The sequence below is a fragment of the Apteryx rowi genome, unplaced genomic scaffold (genome assembly GCF_003343035.1).
Source record: "Apteryx rowi isolate R43461 unplaced genomic scaffold, aptRow1 scaffold_277, whole genome shotgun sequence".
In the NCBI taxonomy this organism is placed as follows: domain Eukaryota; kingdom Metazoa; phylum Chordata; class Aves; order Apterygiformes; family Apterygidae; genus Apteryx; species Apteryx rowi.
In genome coordinates, this window is record NW_020449163.1 from 651,993 (window position 1) to 666,814 (window position 14,822).

The window sequence follows — 14,822 nt, forward strand, 5'->3', positions numbered from 1 at the left end:
GTAGTGGTTTATCTTGTTTCTTAAAGTTAAACAGACTTTAAAAAAGACACTGCTTTAAATTAAAAACAATATTTACAACTTTATAACCAACTGCATCATAAAATAAACTAGTGTAGTTGTCTCACATGGATGATTCACAAAATATAACAGAATACCTCGTTTACTCTCTCTCTTTCTTTGTTCAGGGAGAACAATTTAAAATTTATCTCTTTCCATAAAATTGCAGTTTGAGAATTAAACCCTTAATTTGAATGGCATTTTTAGAATGCAGCAAAACACGGTGTAGATTAATGTATTGCCCTAGCACAGTGCAATGACGCAAAAGGGAGGATCTGGTTTGCACATCAACAGATCTGTTTGCACTGTAGAAGTTCACAGTACTTTCCTTGTACCAGGAGTTAGACATATATTAAGACTGAAACAGTTAATTAGCACAAATTTGATTTCCTAGGATAGGTCTAGACATATTAGATGAATGGCAGAGGGCTACTTGAATGGCGCTAGAGAAGACTTGTTTTCGCTGAAGAGGACTGCAGTAGGTAGGTGACATTGAAAAGTCCCCATCTTCAGAACAGAGCAGCGTCATGACTCAAAACTATACAGAGGTAGCAAACAGAAATCAAATCTGAACAAGCCACTGAAATGTGTAGGGAATAAAATTAAGGCAAACAAAGGGAAATAACTTTCCTTTTACATGTATTTCTAATTATTTCATTAATGGGGATGTAACTACACGGCTTGAATTACTTTACTTTTCAGTTAGAATCCTGGCACAGATCCAGCACCACTGTCAATAATCCATCCTAAGGATTTCTGAATAAGCGATACAAATAGGTCTCAGAGCTCACAATAACTCTTTTTTTTTCCAGTGTAAATCAATGTTTAGCGTAAATTACAGTTTCTTCTACCAGACAGACAATTTGATATGCAGCTACTCACACTGTGAGTATACTGTACTCTTCATTCATTTCTGACATCAGACTTCTCAAGGGCAATAAAATGAAAAAATTAAAATAAAAAAATTGCAGTCATGTTGCCCAAAATCCAAATACACTCCATGAATTCCTAAAAAGCCTCTAATAGCATAACATTGATTTTAGCAGTTCTGCCCCATCTTTTCACAGCATCTTTGACACTAATGTATTCTTCTGTTACAGAAAAGCCATAGGTGTAAAAGGTTAGAAACAAGTTTGTAATGAACAGAGAAAATATAGTTAATAGTAGATTGAGATTTTTTTAAATGATGGAATAATCAAGGGACAATCATAACATACTCAAAAACTTAAAGAAGTTATAGAATACACAGGGTTAATAAACACAAAATGGTTGGGATGATGCATAGTGAGGTTTATAAATCGCCCCCACTCCTTCTTCCCTGCCTCCTGGAGATGGCAGTTCAAGCAAATCTCTTTGCTATAGCAACCACTATCCCTACAGAGAACAGAAAAATCCCCATAGTTTTAATCAGGGTCCAGAATTTCCTGTTTGCACTACCTTAAAATTGAAAGTGCTTGTTTCAAACTGAGTACTCCTTCCTAATAAAAAGTAGTCTTTATTAGCATTTAGATGCTTTAGCCTTTTTTTCCAGGCTAGCATAGCTGTGAGAAACATATTAGTCACTGAGGGAGCAGCCACAGTAGTTGAGCTGGTAATGCATATTGGGTGTATATATTGTCTCCTATGCCAGTATTAATTGTCTTCATTTACGTTCAGTTCACCTCAGAAGAATCAAAAACTATCCAAGATTTAAATCATGGGTATTCTGTTGATTTTAATGGGACATAAGTTGCAACATTCTTTTTTTGAATGGCAACACAGTTTCAGCAGCTTCAGAGCAGAGGAAAGTATGGGTATTTTTTTTAACCGAGAAATGCAAAGTAGAATTTTACATGCAATATTTTGACCAGTAATGGTCCAATATATTGCTATTTACTTAGGCAAAACTTGCACAAACTAAAATCAACACACACATCCCAGTGCAAGTTATTCAGTTATGGTTATTGAATATCAATTATTCAGTCAGGTAAAATATTTAAATAATTTTAATTTTGATGTATTTGATCAAAAATGTGGAGGTTGTCTGAGGTTTTGATGCATTATGACTAGTTCATTGAAGGAGTTCTTTTGAGTCAAGTGAGCACTTTTCCAACTTTCTGTGCCTTAAATCTGGATGAGGGTTTTAATTTACTGTCACATCTGAGCATACATTCTGTGACCCTAAATTGTAAAAAAATAAAGTATGTGACTGTAGCAATTGGTAATAAAATGTTTCCAGTGGAAAAGAGCTCAAAATGCTGCAGGATGTACTTATTTCACACACATGAATAGCCAGATGCATAATACTTGGACATTAGGCAAGTTTCTTCATACAGGTCAAAAACTAAAGCTAACTGGAATGAAATAATTAGGGTGCAGTGTTTTTCAGTAAGTCCTCACCATAAGTAATTAGCTTGGCAGCAAAATGGAAGCTAATAACAGCAATAGTATTTTTTGTACAAATAAGCAAAAATCTAAACAGTAATAAATTAAAGGAAAACACATGGTGATATATTCCAAAGTTTTTATTAACACAGGTTTGAGATATCATAATTCTCTARTGGAGAAAGTGATGTCATAGAAAGCTTTAAAAACGGCTTTCACAATTTGCTGCCATTTATTCTATATATGACATGAATCATAGAAAATGTCCTTTAAAACAAAAATGCTTTAAGTGGAATTTCAGACATTTATGGATGTTTGGTTTCAAAACTCTCAATCTATCCAGGTTTTTATGTGGCATTTACCATAATGGTATTTGAGTAAATCATTCTGCTTGTAAAATCAGAAACAGTGTTAGTGAGTTCAGCTGTACAAGAAGCAGAAAACTTCACATTTTAGAAACCTACACATGATCTACAATAACTGTCTTTTACACAACCATCACAATTTTAAGGTGTAATATCTACAATCTAGTGCAGTATGAAAGAAATGTTTAGATTGTAAGGAAGTGAAATAGTAAAGTTTTCCCTTAGGATAAGTTGCTATTTCTTACAGCTATTAAGTTTGTCACTTATGCAAGACAAATTCTCATTTGCTTGTCACTTCACACCACAGTAATTTTTTTTATATCTAGGGAATGGAAACAGCAACAGGAACAGAACTATTCCACAGAAGGCAAGGGAGAAAACACTTGCTTTGAGCTTTCAGAAGAAAACATTGCTTGGAAGTGCTCGGAAGCTGGTGGTGCTAGCAGGAGTTGGGCAAAGAGTTTTAGTAAACAGAATGCAGGTGAAGGAATATGTAGTGCATGAAATAGTGGTTACTATGTGGATGTCATTTGCCTTAATTATAATCAGCACTGTCCATTCATGTAAGGAGGGCGGGGTAGTACCTTCTGTCATCATCATCAGGGCCAAAATTTCACCAAAAAAATTAGCTCTGCATAAGAAGAGCATGCCCCATCACCTGCCATGGGAGACACAGTGCCTGTGCTTTTCAATATTCTCTTTACAGGCACAGGATGTCTGGGAATACACTCTTTTCCCGGTGCATCTTGACACTGATGGGGACATAAGATACACGTTAAGCATGGTTGGCTTTTAATGTGTCGATTATAGCTCATAGTTAGATCCTGCCTTTAAGCAAAGGATGGACAAAGTGACCTCAAGGTCGCTTCCAACCTCATCCTCTGCAAGTTTGATTCTGTGCATTGCTATGAGTTGATAGTTGGTGACTTATTACCATGTATTTTGCTGTAACAGAATAACTGATGTCACAAGTATTACTGCACATTAAATATTGGGTAAAGTGTTGATGCTTTACACATGACACATATAGATGAATCAGAAGTACATACTACATAAATACACGATTTATATTAAAATAAGTGTTTTTTAAACAATGTAATACTTCACAAAGGATTTAATACTTCACATTTTTAAGATCCTGAAAATGTTTGACATTCAAACATTACTAAGTGATGCTTTCAGTATAATGCATGGTTGTTATAATAACAGATGCCATACACAGTGAGATAGGTAAATGAAATCCAGGCTACTTACTGATATTGCCTTCATCAGCACTAAAATCACAAACTCTTTAGTTTGAGGAGGAAATTTAACTCCTATCACTTGTATTTTTAATGACAGAAAGAAGTGTGAATGGAGAACATGTTTTCCTGCTCAAACCCCAGTCCAGTTCTAATAGAAATGAGTTATTTATTGTGAAAATTTTATTGAGGAAATTTGATTAACAGAAGCTAAATTCCCAATCCACATGTTCCTGTTTTCTAATATTAGTAAAAAAAGAAGTCGTGCTATCACTAGTACACTCTACAGGAAATGTTGGAAGTATTTTCTGTAAACACTGCTTTCATAAAAAGGATCAGACAAAAGATTTGGAATGTGTAACTGTGTAGCTGTGTAGCCTGAAACAGAGTTGATATCTGTGGGGACTTTCTTCCTTTTTTTTTCTTTTTTCCTCTCCTTTTTTGGAAATATGTAAACCTGAAGTAATACAGGTCATCTCTCTTTACTGCTCACTACCTCAGTAATAAGAGTGTGCTTTTACATTCTCACTTTGAACAGTGTTCTCAGCAATGGCAGGCAAGGATGAAAAAAGTAGATTTAACATGCTTCTGGCACTGTTGATTATTTACAAATCATTGATCAGGAGCTAGCACTGGAAGGGCAGCAGTCACAATACAGCTTGCAGCTATTTCTAGTTAGCCTCTCTCAGCAGGTGTCATCTTCCTGGAAAGACCCCATAGACCAGGTTAAAATGAAAATCAGTAGGAGACAGATGTGCTTCAAAAAGGCAGTGGGGAAGCACAGGAGCAAACAGAGCTAAGAGAACAAGGACATTAAAGTTATTCTAAAGTTTCTTCTACGTGTACAGACACGAAGAGATGCCTGAGAAGACCTTGTCTCCCACAGACTAGTTTTCCTGCTAGTGCCACTGCCTGTCTTCATTTAACACAGCTCTGGATGTTTTTTTTGCAGAATCTGTATTGAACATCTGCTAAATTTTCAGTCAATTCTATTTGATTTAATAGGCAACTAAAATAATTAGGCTGAGCATACCACTTTTTCCACCCTCAGAGAGGAAATTTGACCTCTAAATCTAATATTTTTTACAGCCGCTTTCCCTAGTTGGGGAAGTCAGCAGTGACTATGCACATCATCATGCAATGTGTAGCAGTTCAGTCATCAAAGAGCATAAGCCTTCCCTAATTTTACTGCTAGGAGCTGCTGTGGATAATTCTACTCTTTCATCTTTGGACGGAGAATGATGGAATATCTTCAAGAGTTTAAATTTTAGAAATTAAGTTAGGGAGAGGAAATAGAAATCTGGATTTTTTATTAAATAACTACTTTATGGTGAATTTGCGTGTGAAGTTATTTACAGTTTGAGATAAGTGTAAGAGTAGGAAATGAAAAATACATTTTGTCTTAATTCGTCAGCTATTTCATCTAGCCTATTGCTACCCAAATCACTACAAGATACCTGGTTTTCTGTGTTTTGTAGAAAAGAACAAAAATGCAATCATTTGCATATTATTCCTCTGTAACTCCAATTGCCTTTAAAGTGTATCTGGGCCGTCTATCACAGTATTAATCAGGAAATAGTTATTGATTAATTGGTCCAATATCTGTCAAACATAAAGGAATCTGCTCATTTGACAATGAGTATCCAAACTTAATTCTAACCAATTATATAAAATACGTCCACTAGCTTATGTGTCCTGGTTGAGGGTAGCCTCAGTAGTGGATAATGGAGCTGACTTCTGAAAAGAGTAACTGCTTTTATGGCCCTAGTATTTCTGAAAAGTACAACCAGGGTTTGACAGTTCATTTTGCAAAACTTACACTTTTTTTTGTGCTACGCTGGAACAAATCCAGAGTCATGCAACGTGTGTGTCTGGGATCTCCTGCATCTCACACCAGTGCTCTGACATTCAGAGGATGGGATGCAAAATTCACCCTTTGTCTTCCTCTGGGATGAACTTCACTGAAACAGAAATCTCTGGAAAGCATTTGGCGGCAGCTAAATGAAATTTTGCTAAAAGAAAAAACAAATCTAGTCAAAACTAGTTGAATTCAATGATCCTTTAAGTTCTATGGAATTTTGAATGAAAACAGCTATCTCAGTAAGATTGATATTTATAGCATATAACCAGATTGAATTGGGTTTTGAATAGTCTAAAAGCCACATAATCAATTTTTTTGATTCATCATGTCAGTGTTTGTTTTACAGGTAGGAAGGTGTTCTCAGTTCCTAGTTGATATCTTCTGCATTATTTTTTTCAAAAAGTTGTTTATTGTTTTATGAAAAAGTATTAATTAAAACTGTGAGGTTTTATTATAGACAGTCAGATATGGAAAACACTAGGGAAAAAATCAATATATGGCCAATTTGTTGATACACATAAGTTTCTCAGAAAACATAGTAACATCTCTTGTGAAGGAAGAATAATTAAGTGATACAACTCTGTTTACTTAATATGAAAGTCCTTCAGCTGAGTAGTATCGTATCAAATATACTGCTTCCTTAGCACTCCTAACAGAGCTAGTATTTTTAGAATGTTTTCAGTTATAAAGATACCTTTTGAGCTACGAGAGGGTAACATAAAAGGAAAAGGCTTTTGTCTGCACTCAAGAGCTTAGTTTCCTTGTTCATCTCAGTGCTAAGTCTCACTGCCCTGCAAGGTGTCCCCAGGAGAGGGTCAGGGCTGGGAGGCCCCGAAATGCGGCTGCAGAGGTGCGTACCGAGTCACTTGCCCTCTCTCCTCTTCCTCCTACCTCTGCTTCCAGCCCAAATGCCTCGTCAAGGGTGGTCCCAACAGGAGGATGTGGGGCGAAGGCATTCTTGCAAATGCAGATCGACTTTATCCTTTCTTCTGAGGCAAAATTTTTAATTCCTCTCTACTCATTAGCTGGGGGAAAAGGAGAGTGAGCACGGATAAGTTTGGGCTCCATACTTATCACTTACTTATTTAGTAGGTAATAAATTCTGCATTCAAGAGGGATGAGGGTAGTAGATTAGAAGCCATTTACACTTCAAGGGCACACTTAGAAAAAGCAAAATCCATTGAGAAATTCCATAGGGAAACTTTCAGTCTCTTTCCTTGTACTACTGAAAGAAATTCCAGTCTATAACCTTACATCTCACCTGTTATGTACTTGGGGGGAAAAAGTGCCTGATTATAGTGCTTTGCATCTTGGCACATTTTTCTGTGTTAAAAGGAAGTGTGTTCCTTGAGTCCAAAATAGTGTTTTGGAGCAAACTGAGTGATTTTTTTTTCAAAAATACATTTTAACCATTTTAACTGATTAAAAACAATAAGCAATACATATCTAAGACGTGCCATGCTGCACATTAAAACAAACTGCAAGTTCAAGCAATAGCTTTAGAAAATCAGCTGAGTTCATTGATGATTAAAAAATCTTACTGTATTTCCAGTCTTTTCTCTCTTAATTTTTTCCCCTGAGACTAGTGTTAAAATCCATTATTAATCTTGCTAAAGTAAATATGTGATGATATGACCATTTTTATTAATATTTACTGCTGGCTAACTATCATAGTTCTATTTATAAGTTGTTAGACATTTCTCAATATATTGGCTTTTCAAACAGTTACAGCTCTTTTATATAGAAATAATGTTTTCTTTTTCATTCTTTTGAAATACTACCTTAAAAAACACCTATAAAGAAGAGAAGTAATAGTAGATTATTTCCACATCATATAGAATGACTTTCAGCTTTTGTTTTCTCTTTTTTTCCTGATATTTTAAATTTCCAACATTTGGTCTTTAACAGATTTGAGGCATGTTTTGAATTATTTTCTTGCTCCATCTGCTTAGTCACTATGCATTCCTGAGTTTTTAATGCACATTTTTAATATATGTGGGGATCAAACACTATAGAAATCTTTTTAATGCTGAGAAATGGAAAAGACAGTTGAATTCAGTGACTCGGGCTGTGATTAAACATTGTTTACCTGCTGAGGAGGACTTGGACTTTGGACTTCTGATGTTCAAAGTTCTGAACCTTTTAAAAGAAGTAGAAAATTATGCACTGCTTGTTAAACAGCGGAAGTCAAGATTTAAAGTAGTAGTTTTGTAAGTAACACATTTTAATACTTGCCAGCAAATACTGTTACCTTTTATTTAGCAAATTGAGAGACTAGACAATTAAGATATACAATGTAAAAAACAATAAATAAAATGGTGAATTAATTATTCTTTCTGTCAATTCATGATGCTACATATTTGTTAAAAGATAATGTTTTACATTATTTCTAGCCTTCATAATGCAATGTCTTTATGATATAGCTTGTCTCAAGATTTGTACTTGATATTGTTCAAGTGTACTGTGTTTGACTTCATTGCTGCAGGATACTGCTGCTGTTTTATGGTACAAGTGCTAAATAATGTAAACTTGGATCTCCTTGTTTAGATAGGCTGCTAACGCAAAGCTGAGTTATCATACCCCCCACCATTGCCCTTGACCTTGATCACACCTTCTTTCTTGAACTCCCATCTTCTACTGCTTGTTGTGGCTCTAACCTCTTTTATTCACTTTAGTCTTGGATCCTATCCCTTCTTTGCCCTTTCTGTTCTTAACTTTTACCAACTACAGATTTTCTTGCCCACCCACAATTTCAAACTTCTGTCTTTATACGTAAGTTTTAAATCTGCTTTTCTCCTTGTAATCTATCTTCTCCTCGTCCAGCCTCCTTCATCTCATGCTTTCACTATTTATTCTGTAAACACAAAACTTAAGCCAAATTGCTCAATATTTTTCCTTGAAACCTGGTGTTGTGTCAGAGTTGTCAGCAGCATCATATTCATCCTTGTCAGCATAATCTGTAACAGTGTTTTTGGCTTTTCACTGGTTTGGTCCCTCAACATGTAGGATGTGTTTAAAAACAAACAAAAGCAATGCTTGTGTGGATTAACAATACAAAGCTCTAATTGTTGAACACCTGGGATACTGCGATTCAGACCAGCAAAGCATAGTTCCCAAGCGAGTGTCACTGAAGGATTTGTACTGAGCACTATGCAAGTAAGACAGGAGTGGCACAAAAGAATATCCTTTCATCTTCAGTTGACAGATACCATCTCAGTCTGTAAATCAGTTTGCTGAGAATCACTGCTGTGAAGGGAAGGGAGGAGTTAGGAGCCTGGGGAGGGACCTAACGTGGCTTAAAGAGTCTGCAGAACTATCTGAGCTATGGACTGGTTTGGCTTACAGCATTGCCTGGGATTTTCACAACATGGTGTGTCACGGCTCCATCTCTGAGGTATTAGCCAGCCTCCAGCCCTGCCCCCAGCAAGCACCACATACCAGTGTACTGAAGTGCAGTCTTGCAGGACTGGTCTATAGGTAGGGAAGACAGGGGTCTTCTGAAGTGCCAGTACTGTACTACACTTTCTGTCAGATAGGAGGTTTTGCTCTGCCCTGGGTCTTTTACTTAATATAAAGGGGTCAGATAGGGAATGACATTTTCAGTCTTGTTATATAAAACGAGCATCTGCAGTGGCCACAGGATCTGAACTAAAATTGCTGAGCCTCCTACCTTAACCCATCCCAAGAGCTCAGCAGATTCCTGTAAATGTTCTTGAGAGCTTCCAAAGGATTCACAGAATCAAACATGTATGCAAGTCTGTGAGCCACAGAGGCCAAATTGTCTTCTAGAGACCAGTAGAGCAAGAGTCCATTGGTACATTCAGGCAATAGAAGTCCGGCAGCATCATAGCGTTATTGTAGGAGCCTTGACAGCAGTGACAAGCTTTGCTTGGCCTAACCCCCACAACTAGTGAAGTTGTCACCATCTAGGTCAGTGTGTGAAAATGCGTCTGCAAGTCACAGGATTTGGTTCTGAGAACATAAGTCAACTCAAAGTTGGCAGTACCTTAGAGATTATTCAGGAAGTTTCTCTTTTTTTGGTGTTGCAGGAAATATTCAGGAAGTTATATTACAAGAACACTTGGAAAAAGAAGATGAAATTCTGGTTTCCCTGGCTGGTTTGAAGCAGGTATAGCTATTGATTAACTTAACCTTCTTGTATCCCACATTGCTATTAATCCTTTCTCTTTTTTCCTCCTTTTTTATTCTTTTTTTTTATACTGCTGTTTTGTCTTCTGTTGTAGCTGTTTTACAAATACTAATGTATCAAGCATTGCAGAGTACTTTTATTTAGAAGGTAAAACTCAGCTGTAAGGAGTTCAAATGACTTGCACATTTTCCCCCTGAAAAGTTGTGGCAATATCAAAGTAGAACTGAGGCAGTGCAATTCCAAGTTCTGGATTAATAACACCATCATTTTTCTTGATGCAAAATGTACATACTAAGCATGTACTACATGCTTCTGACCACATTATTTAAATGTAATGACATTTGAATGTTATTCAATGTAAAGAAAAAGTACTATAAAATGAGAATGCTACTGAGCTGAGCCTTGAAATACATTTTATCAGGAACAATGTGGCATGTTAAATCTACAAGTGTGATATAGGGAATAATCGTAGCAGTTTCATTCTTTTTAACTTTCTTGGATACTTGTTTTCCAGAATCTGATACAATCACATTTCACTGATATTTATATCTTTAACTAATATAGGTAATAATATTGACTTACTTCCTATCTCTTCAAAGCAAATATTATGGGAAAATGATGTGTGAAAGCATTCTGCACTGAGCTACAGAAAATTTAGAATTGCTCCAAGTTTCTGACTTACATTCTTTCCCCTCCCGTTCAACAACAGATCAAGGATATTCTGAAAGGTTCCCTGCGTTTCAACCAGAGCCAACTGGAAGCTGAAGAAAATGAGCAAATCACGATAGCAGATGACCACTACTGCTCCAACAGTCAGAATAAGGGGACGAGTGATGTCCTGAAGGGATCTGTTACAGCAAAGCAACAGTTCATCCCAGGACGTCAGGTAAGATACAAATATCTCCAACAGGCCATTGATAGAGTTAGCCTTACATTTTTGAAGACTTCCTTTAGCATGTCCAGGCATTACATGAAAATACACCAGTTCCAGCACACCTCTCCTGTAAAAAAAACAGGGTTCAGTCAGAAGCATAACTTGTGTCTTGCTAAGTTGTCATTTGCACTGTAAGCACTCAAATTCCCACCAGAAACCCAGGAATGCTGCTGCATGTAGAGCTGTGCTTGAAAGTTTCTCTCTAACTGCTGTGCTGCTCCCACTGATTTTGTTAGTGCAAGCTTATGTTCCACGCACAAGTAATTAAGTCAAAGTTTTATACAGTGTTTGGGGGGAGAGTGTTTTTTTCAAATCGTTGAGTGCTTCTTAACAAGTCAATTTCACGTAAAACGATGTAAAAACTGGAGGTAAATGGCCCCATATCAGCTGATTATTCTCATTGTTTGTCCTCTACGGTTCCATTATGTAACAGCTGATTATCTGCATTGCAGTGTATCCATGTAAGTGCCAAAAAGGAAATAGCTAGGAGGTTACTTTTACCTTCTGCTCCATTTCCTTGGTAAGAGTTCTTTGTATGGACTTCTTGACTCAGTAAACACAGTTTCCACATACAAAACGTACAGTTACAGGACAAGTTCACACACAAAGAGAGTTTTTCCTTCATGTTAAAAGGTATGCATAGGTGCCTCTCTGTCTAAGAGTTAGACTAATTCAGATGTGATCTTAAAAACAAATAACTTTTTATGTGCACATTTCTGTATCCTTTTCCATATTAAAGTTCTGAAGTTAAGTCTGCCATGTCAATACTAATACTCACACTTGTGAATCAGTGGCAACACTGTCACCTCAGTCTAACTGAGTCTGCAATCAGTTTTCTCTTGACAAGTTTACTTAGAAGAAATATTTCTTGATTTTCAAATAGTGACATAGGTTGTTTTGATTTATTATACACAATCCCCCAAGTTAGAACATTTTATTTTAAAAACGTATTTTAATTGTATTTCAAATTGTTAATTTAAATAATAATCGTAGGTTCAAAGAAAAAAGTTTTGCTAGAACATAATTGCTCCTTTAGCTTTCGTCATTACAGTCAGTAGCTTCTGCTGTATTAAAGGCATAGGTTAAACTCTGATGGTAGCATATTGGAGTGTTCATACAATAACCTCCTGGTATTGCCTTTTATCTCCTTGCATTTTACACAAAAGTGCCTTTGGCTTTCCCACCGAAATGGCAAATAGCACTTTGGAGGCAATTTTAACTTGGATTTATTACAGAAACTGGTAGGTAGAATGTAGTATAAAACAACAACCTGACGAATTAGTGTGTGCAGCCTTTACTTTTGCTGAAGAAGCCCTTACTCACATGCTGGTCTAAATGTGTGTCACTAAGCAGAGGGGCTGGGGCATTGCATGTGGAGCGCTGGGAGGGGACCAGGTGAGGCACACCTCCTTCCCTGCCCGTGCAGGTTTCTTTCCAGTGGAAACTTGAGGGGGTGATGTGTAGTGAGGTCTCACCCCAGTATGGAGTCAGAGTATACATCCAGAGAAGGATTTGTGGGTCCCACGATTTAGATGTACSCTGTGATAATACTACTTATAAGGGAACTATGAACAACGTGAGTGAAGGCTGTAGGATCTGAGCTAGCAGAACACTTAATGAGGCTTCAGCGCTGTGTGGTTTATGTTTGCGGATACAGTACACTCATACTGATTAGCCTTCTCTAATCTTATATTCTGGAAGTTCCAATTATGATAATGAGAAACAGCCTATTACAGAAAGAAAAATAAAAGATTAGGTTTAGCACCGCGCATTGTGGGGAAGCAGCACTGCAGTCCAGGAGGAGGGTTAGCATCCCACCAGCCGCTCACTCAGCGCTCTGTCTGAGCCTGGCTTCTTTAACTGCAGCCTTTACAATGAAAGGAAAAGAGAAAAGCTTTTCACCACACCTTTTAATAAAAAGGAAGATGAAGTTGCTAAGTTTAGTAGGCTGTGAAGTGAGACTGTTAATTGTTGGARGGGGGCAATTTCCACCAAATTGGGCCACAGCCCAGCCTTTTATTCTAATGAGGAAAATGGGTTGTAGTGATGCCTCCRGGTCAAGCTGGGACGGTCTTCTGAGAGCTGCAGAAGGCTTAAAAAATTCTAGCCATTTCTAGCCCAATTACTATATTTCTTGCTAAATAAATTTTACCATATTTACATTTTTTGTAACTCTGAAAATGTGTGTAATTCTGTTTAATATGACTTACTTTGTAGAAATTCTACTCTGGCACAATTATAGGTATATTTCTAGGACTGCTGAAAAAAATTATGATTTACTATGGTGTAAACAAAATTGAAATCCGTTCTTTTGTGCTTGGTTGTTATATAAGTACAAGGTATCTATCATTTTTAATTTATTCTAAAAGTGCTCATCCTCTTTTTTTTTGCCTCAATGTCCTTTTCCAGAAAGTAGGGATAGCGATACAGTGCTTATTTGCAAAGATGAGAACTAAAAATATAAAAAATACGAAAAAGGCTCAGAGAAGTACAGCATTTGTGAGAATGTTTGTCTTTAGTAGCAGTGCACAGTTGACAAACAGAAGGCTTCTGTTGCTAAATAATGAATGATAATTAACACATTATCTTGCCTTTATGTCTATTCAAAGAAGGAGGCAAAATGAGCTGCTGTTCTTCTAAGCTTACTTGAATTGTATTCTTACAGTGAGTTTTAACTCATTCACAGTATGAAAGCAATTGAAATAAGCCTGGTACTAGTAGCTGATATTCATCAGGAAAAAATGTTTGGAGAAGCCATATGGCAATGGGCGTAAGGTTGTTAACTTTCAAAGCTACTGGAAGTATAATTCTGTCATTTTTCATTTATTCAGTAGTGGCAGCAGATGGGAGAAAACATGGTTCATGTCAGCATGAGTTTCCTGAAACAGAAACAGAGCAGAACAAGAAGGGGGGAGGTGTTTTACCTCTGGAAATATCACCACCAAAATACCAGTGTATTCTAGGGATAGGCAAACATTTGCAGCAGGCCCTTTTATGTCGTTGTGATGTCAATATATATGCTTTGCTGCTTTTCAGATACTTCGGTGAGGTATAGTTCTTAACTGATAGCCAAAAATATGGGTAGAACAAAAAACAGTGTTGCAAAGCACAACACTAATGAAAAGAAATTGGTATGAGCGGGTTTTTTTCCTTTCCCCTTCTTAAAGGGCAGGATTTTTTTTAAGTATGCAAGAGCACATTTGTCGAAGCAGAACTTAGGAAACTGCAACGCCAGCACAAAGTATTAACGACTACGGGCTCTTGCTGGGATTCACTGCCAGAAGGCATTCAACCTGTTGGCCATCCTTGGCTGTGCCAGCAGGGAGAACACTGACCACACCAGGTGAGGGTGCCGCTACATAACGCTTTTGTCTCCTTATGAAAAGTGAAGCCCTCTTGGATGTGAGGGTTGTGAGGGCGGAAATAGTGCGATCCTAATAGCTTGGAATAATTAAGTGTATAATTTTGCAAAAGAAGGCTGTATTGTGTTCATTGAGAGCTTTTAAATAGAAGTGTGAAAAGAAGCCAGGTGAATTGTGTCAACAGTTGTTGCTTAAAGGAACTGTATTCCTGTTGCACAGAGGAAAAAAGCAGGGAAATATTGAAGGGGCATTTAGAGCTCCCGAAAGAGCTCCAGTGGCCAGGCCTTGTCCACAAAATCAGTCAGCCGCCTGCTAGCACCGTGCTGGAGCAGAGCCGTGCTTGCACGCTGCCGGCGTCTTCTGGCCCCTGGAGGTGGCAGCAGATGAACTGACAGCTAATGAGGACACTAATTCAAATAGACCAGATGAAAGCAAAGCACTAATTAATAACGAATGATGTCTTAGATCAAAAGTGCTTAAACAGTGAA

At 37.2% G+C, this 14,822-nt stretch overlaps 1 protein-coding gene across 2 annotated transcripts in view; it reads left to right on the top strand.

Moving 5' to 3' along the window:
• The window catches only part of TBC1D5 (TBC1 domain family member 5), a 309,786-nt gene that overhangs the window by 289,712 nt on the left and 5,252 nt on the right, over nucleotides 1–14,822 (top strand). For both annotated transcript variants that reach the window (XM_026068628.1, XM_026068627.1), the window contains 2 exons: nucleotides 9,938–10,017; nucleotides 10,748–10,924. In XM_026068628.1, the coding sequence (XP_025924413.1) occupies nucleotides 9,938–10,017; nucleotides 10,748–10,924 (257 nt within the window). The remainder of the gene's footprint in view (nucleotides 1–9,937; nucleotides 10,018–10,747; nucleotides 10,925–14,822) is intronic.